At 48.4% G+C, this 5,816-nt stretch overlaps 1 protein-coding gene across 1 annotated transcript; it reads left to right on the top strand.

Moving 5' to 3' along the window:
• Positions 1-6: 6 nt before the first annotated feature.
• LOC125529059 (zeaxanthin epoxidase, chloroplastic) lies at positions 7-5,581 on the top strand. Its single transcript, XM_048693465.1, has 16 exons — positions 7-168; positions 1,965-2,127; positions 2,238-2,312; positions 2,414-2,514; positions 2,600-2,715; positions 2,863-3,074; positions 3,204-3,295; positions 3,468-3,582; positions 3,789-3,892; positions 4,121-4,166; positions 4,257-4,321; positions 4,428-4,517; positions 4,610-4,664; positions 4,797-4,885; positions 4,978-5,065; positions 5,200-5,581. Exons 1-16 carry the CDS (start codon positions 83-85, stop codon positions 5,278-5,280), a joined length of 1,578 nt encoding a protein of 525 aa, XP_048549422.1. The 5' UTR covers positions 7-82; the 3' UTR covers positions 5,281-5,581.
• Positions 5,582-5,816: the final 235 nt, after the last annotated feature.

Here is a 5,816-nt window from a genome sequence, read left to right as displayed (position 1 = left end):
CAGCGCGGTGCGGGGGGAGGGTCAGTACCGCGGGCCCATCCAGATCCAGAGCAACGCGCTGGCGGCGCTGGAGGCCATCGACATGTCCGTGGCCGAGGAGGTCATGCGCGAGGGCTGCGTCACCGGCGACCGCATCAACGGCCTCGTCGACGGCATCTCCGGCTCATGGTACGTCCGTCCAACTCGACTCAAATCAGCCGTGCCTTGCCTGCTTATCAACCGCTGCTCACCTGCTCTCTCCCTGCCTGTCGCTTGCTTGTTGTGCCTTGGCCGTTGTGGCACTACTAGTAATAAGTGGGCAACGTGCGCAAACCGATTCCACTGCTGATCCCGCGACCTCCACCGCGCACCCAGACGAGACGAGACGGCGCCGCCCCACCCGGCCGGGCAACAATGAAATGAAAAGAGCCTGCGCGCGGCGGCTTCCCATTCGCCCGTAGGCGTGCCCACACGGCCGCCCAAACGCACCGAGGAGGCCACCACCACCAATCCTGGACTGGACTCCTTTTCTCACCACCACGGGACACCCACGTACACCACCGACTCGGCTCACCTCCGGGCTCCGGCACAGGAGAAATCCATTCCTCCGTTTCCGTGCCCGGTCCGTGGTGTCGGCCCGCATAACAAAATGGGAAAAATTCGCTATCCCGGCACGGCGCGTCGGTACGGTACAGCCCCCCCTCTGCCGGGTTGCGCCCAATGAATCCATGTTCGCGAGTACCGGTGCCCGGCGGTCTCATCCCCATCCCATGTGTCTCTCGCCTAGTAGCTGCCCCATCCCGATCGCCAGGCTAAAATAGCCAGCCTCCCGGGAACGTCTTCTCCTTCTCCTTCTGTGAAGCCAGCCTGACTGACTGCCCATTTGGAGCTCCCTCCAGAGCATGTCCACTGAGACTTTTTAGAGAAAGAAGAAGGAGGAGTCAACCCAACGCTGAACGGCAGCGAGCATACTCTGCTCATCACAAGCTCCACAGCTTCCACTTCCTGGCTGCTTGTCTACTGTCGCCAATTCCTCATGCCATGCTCCAGCTGCACGCGAGTGTCTCCCACGGCGATCTCCGCCACCTCTTCCTCCTCCCGGACAGTGCTCCGCATACTCCCCTTCCGCTCCCCGCGCGCGCCGTATGGACGCCGGCTCTGCCTTTCTGGCTCCGTACGGTGCACTGCGGAGGTCGTTGACGCGGCAATGCACGCGCCCAAGGCGACGGGGCCAAAGCCGCGCGTCCTGGTCGCCGGCGGGGGGATCGGCGGCCTCACCTTCGCGCTCGCGGCCAGGCGGAAGGGCTTCCAGGTGCTCGTGCTGGAGAGGGACATGAGCGCCGTCCGCGGGGAGGGCAAGTACCGGGGCCCCATCCAGCTGCAGAGCAACGCGCTCGCCGTCCTCGAGGCCGTCGACATGCCCGCCGCCGACCAGATCATGGACGCCGGATGCATCACCGGCGACCGCGTCAACGGGATCGTCGACGGCATCTCCGGCTCCTGGTCGGTACTAATCACGTCCCGCTTCCACTCACACGAGTAGCCCACTGCTTGGTTGCTTGTTGGGATCATGAACTTCTACCAAGGATTTGTCCGCTTGCGCCTAAAAATGTTGGGATTTCTCTCTGGCATCAAGTTCTTGTGCAAGCTAGCCTAACAAGACTCTGTTCACGTGGTACAGTGCACTATCGCCACTTGGTACAACCCGATTGGTAGCAGTTCATGCTCACCTGCTTTAGTACGCCATACCATGGCAATTAGTACAGCTCACACTTGATTGGTTAATCGTAGTAGACCTACAATTAGTCAATGATAGCAACACGAGCGAATGAATAACACAATGTAATTTGTTGCTTACTTATCGATGTTGATTTGTATAATTAAATTACATGTAGAGTACTTAGTTGTGCTTATTCTACTGCATATTTGAATTTGCTAGTTGATCAGCTTCAAGATTCATTTGACTGAGCCATGTTGGTATGCAGGTACATCAAGTTTGATACCTTCACTCCTGCGGCTGACAGAGGGCTCCCGGTCACAAGGGTCATTAGCCGCATGACGCTGCAGCAGATTCTTGCCCGTGCTGTCGGCGACGACGCTATAATGAACGATTGCCACGTTGTCGACTTTACTGATGATGGCAACAAGGTGAATCATCAATTCAGTTGTCTTTGAGTGGCCATCTCCGTGCAAAACTGGTTCTCAATGTTATTGAAAAAGTCCAATGTTTGTTTGTAACATTCACCGGATAAGTGCAGGTTACCGCGATATTGGAGGATGGCCGGAAATTTGAAGGTGATCTCTTGGTTGGAGCAGATGGCATATGGTCAAAGGTAATGCAGTCAGTTGCCTTTTCAAAAACAGGATCAAAGTTGACCTTAATAGAGATTTATCTTTTTGAGGGACCTGAATTAATATTTACTTCATTGGATAGGTGAGGAAGTCGCTTTTTGGCGAAACGGATGCATCTTATTCAGAATACACTTGCTACACCGGAATTGCAGACTTTGTGCCTCCTGATATTGACACAGTCGGGTATGTGGCTCAGATCTGAGAAATAAGTACTGTCATTTCCTCTGATTGGAAATACTAATGCGCTTCCCCTTCTTCCTCTGTGAAGGTACCGAGTGTTTCTTGGTCACAAACAATATTTCGTCTCTTCAGATGTTGGTGGTGGTAAAATGCAGTGGTATGCATTTCACAAGGAACCTGCTGGTGGTACTGATCCTGAGAATGGTGAGTGTCCAGAGGGAAGGTTTTGCACTAAGTTAGTTAAATGTTACCTTCCTCTATAGTCTATGATGCCAATGAGGGACATATAGTTGATAGGCATTGCCTATGTGCTTTGTCATCCATGCATCCACTAATGCTGTATATTGACAGGCAAAAAGAACAGACTGCTCGAGATATTTAGCGGTTGGTGTGATAATGTCATAGATCTGCTAAATGCAACTGAGGAGGAAGCAATTCTTCGCCGGGATATATACGATCGGCCACCTACTATCAACTGGGGGAAAGGTCGTGTCACCTTGCTTGGTGACTCTGTCCATGCTATGCAGCCAAATCTGGGACAGGGTGGTTGCATGGCTATCGAGGTACATAATTACTTAGCCATGCGTATGATATCATTGTCATTATCAGAAATTCGGCATGGTGGATAGGTTTCCTGCCTTGGTGTTGTGAGATACAGTACTCGCTGATCAATAACTTGTCACTTGTTATAGGATGGTTACCAGCTGGCTGTAGAGCTTGAGAAGGCCTGGGAAGAGAGTGTCAAGTCTAGAACTCCTGTGGACGTTATTTCCTCCTTGAGGAGGTAACTATTTCTTTCCTTGTGTTGTACTCGTAGCATGTTAGTTTGTTCAGATGGTATTGCTTTTAGCATCCAGTAGAATACTAACAGAATCCAATTCCAAAGCTGCCCTATTATTATGTCCTTGGTAAGTCTGACTGATGGGCATGGTATTTGTTTGCATGTTTGTCTGCAGTTATGAGAAGGAGAGAAAGCTACGTGTTGCTATCATACATGGATTGGCAAGAATGGCGGCAATCATGGCTACCACTTACAGACCATATCTAGGTGTGGGTCTGGGACCTTTGTCGGTAAGTCAAGAACTACACAGCTTTGTACTTCTAAACACATTTAGTTGGTTTTTGTCTCTCGTCCTGATTAAAACTGCTTGTTGAGTTGGCCACCCGTGATTTTATTGGACATATGAAGCAAGGTTTAAAACTAGATTACCTGCTTCATGAGAGTATTATCAAACAATGCAGACTAAAATTACTATATGGATATTTGTCACATGTAGTTTTTGACAAAGTTGAGGATACCGCATCCTGGAAGAGTTGGCGGCAGATTTTTCATCAAGGTTGGAATGCCTTTGATGCTGAGCTGGATTTTAGGTGGCAACAGGTGATTCTTTTGAGCTATAAGTTTGTTTCCATTTCGAGCTCATAAGTAAATAGTGCTATACTTTTTAATGGAATTTGTAAATACAGAACAATATTTGATTTTCATTAGGGTTAGATACCTTCTCACCATGCACAGAAGTGCACAGAAGGACTTCCCAATTGTCTCTTCTTACTCACCATCTATTAATCATGATGGAAATACGATATGAATATTGTTTTTGATATGCAGCTCAAAGCTGGAAGGAAGACCGTTAAGTTGCCGGCTTTCTGACAAGGTATATTTCTAAAAGACATGTAAACACTAATAACTACTACAAAACAAGATAACTATTTGAAAATCTCTGACATTTAGCATCCCACCGTAGGCAAGCAACCAGCTTGGTCGATGGTTTCAGGATGACGATGCATTGGAACAAGCTATGGGTGGAGAGTAAGTTCATTGCTTATCCTCTGGTTTCATTTTGAACCAGACATGTTCTGCATACTACTTTCAGCGCCTTTGAAAAGAGTAGTTATTTGAGTGACACTATTCACAGGTGGTACCTCTTCCCTATGAGCTCTGGAGGCGACTCTGCCTTGCAGCCCATTCGTTTGATCAGGGATGAACAGAGGACACTCTCTATTGGGTAGGTGTACATAGCAAAAACATTTCTCTTTATACAGCACTTTTTTCCTCAAGGCGTTGCAGGATAAAACAAATGTCTCTTTTTCTTGGCAGAAGCAAACCAGATCCGAGCAATTCTGATTCTTCGTTGTCGTTCCCCTTGCCACAAGTAAGTTATTAAGATGATATGTGGCAAATTTTTAGTGTAACCCGTTTAATCCTCAAAATTGCACTCATGGCTGCATTTTCCTTTGTCGATAAACTTGTTAACTTCCCTTTGATCTGTTGAACTTCCTTGCAGGTATCAGAGATCCATGCTACTATCACATGCAAGAATAAGGGTTTCTATTTGACCGATCTGGGAAGCGAGCACGGTACATGGTTTAACGAGTAAGTTCTGAGAGCAGCCTGATTCCACTCTCTTGCTCCAGAAGTCGAAACTTTACAATGTTAACCCGTTCTCTTGCGTGTGGAATCTCCAGCAACGAGGGCAGACGCTACCGGTTACCTCCAAACTTCCCAGTTCGTTTCCACCCTTCCGATGCCATCGAATTTGGCTCAGACAAGAAGGTAGCCATATCCTGTTCTCTCCATATCTTTCTTACCTTTGCTTCCTATCTGCCCGATGATCCAGTCAATCATGATTCGTCGTGGAATGCCCACTTCTGGATTCAGAACTCTGATCAGTTTGTGCAAATTTGCAGGCCATGTTCCGGGTGAAGGTGCTGAGCACGCTTCCGTACGACTCCGCGAGAGGAGGGGGAGAAGTTCTGCAGGCAGCATGAGTGGGGACTTCAACGACCCCTTGTCACCAGCCACTGTACAGCATTCTTCAGTAAACAGCCGACACTGCATCATGGAAAGAAAAAGAATTGTAACTTTTGCACTCATCCAGATATCCAAAGCAGGATTTTGAGTAGCTTCTGACAGAATTACTACGTTGCAGTTCTACGAAAAAGAACTGAGGGTGTACAATAGGGTAGGCAATTTTTAGCTGTTGCCACTGTAATACTGTACCTAGTACAGTACATTGTTGTGCCTATTAACACGTGTTCATACTGAAAGATAGAAATATTGCGTAATCAAGCCCAAGGCAATTATAGCATGAACACCATGACGCAATGGACCAAAGGAAAAACACCATGATTCGTTCCAAGGCATATGCACCAGTAGTCTGTAGTTCGATATTTTCTCTTCGTGGTAAGAGCGAGAGTTAGGACTTAGGACCCAGGAATCAACTTAGTAGAAAAAAGTAATCGTCAGCAGCTGAACCTTAGGATCATGACGGCGGATCCAAGACACGCGGTGGTGTGGTCTTCGC

Source organism: Triticum urartu, unplaced genomic scaffold (genome assembly GCF_003073215.2).
Source record: "Triticum urartu cultivar G1812 unplaced genomic scaffold, Tu2.1 TuUngrouped_contig_5310, whole genome shotgun sequence".
NCBI classification, from domain to species: domain Eukaryota; kingdom Viridiplantae; phylum Streptophyta; class Magnoliopsida; order Poales; family Poaceae; genus Triticum; species Triticum urartu.
The sequence above is the reverse complement of the archived record's forward strand: the minus strand, read 5'-3'. Positions and strand labels throughout refer to the sequence as shown.

Excerpts from the sequence above, each read along its gene's own strand:
- LOC125529059 (XM_048693465.1), top strand. The coding sequence starts at position 83 with ATGTCCGTGGCCGAGGAGGTCATGCGCGAGGGCTGCGTCACCGGCGAC. Across the intron at positions 2,313-2,413 it reads CAGATGGCATATGGTCAAAG|GTGAGGAAGTCGCTTTTTGG; the intron begins GTAATGCAGTCA and ends TTCATTGGATAG. Across the intron at positions 4,167-4,256 it reads GTTGCCGGCTTTCTGACAAG|GCAAGCAACCAGCTTGGTCG; the intron begins GTATATTTCTAA and ends ATCCCACCGTAG.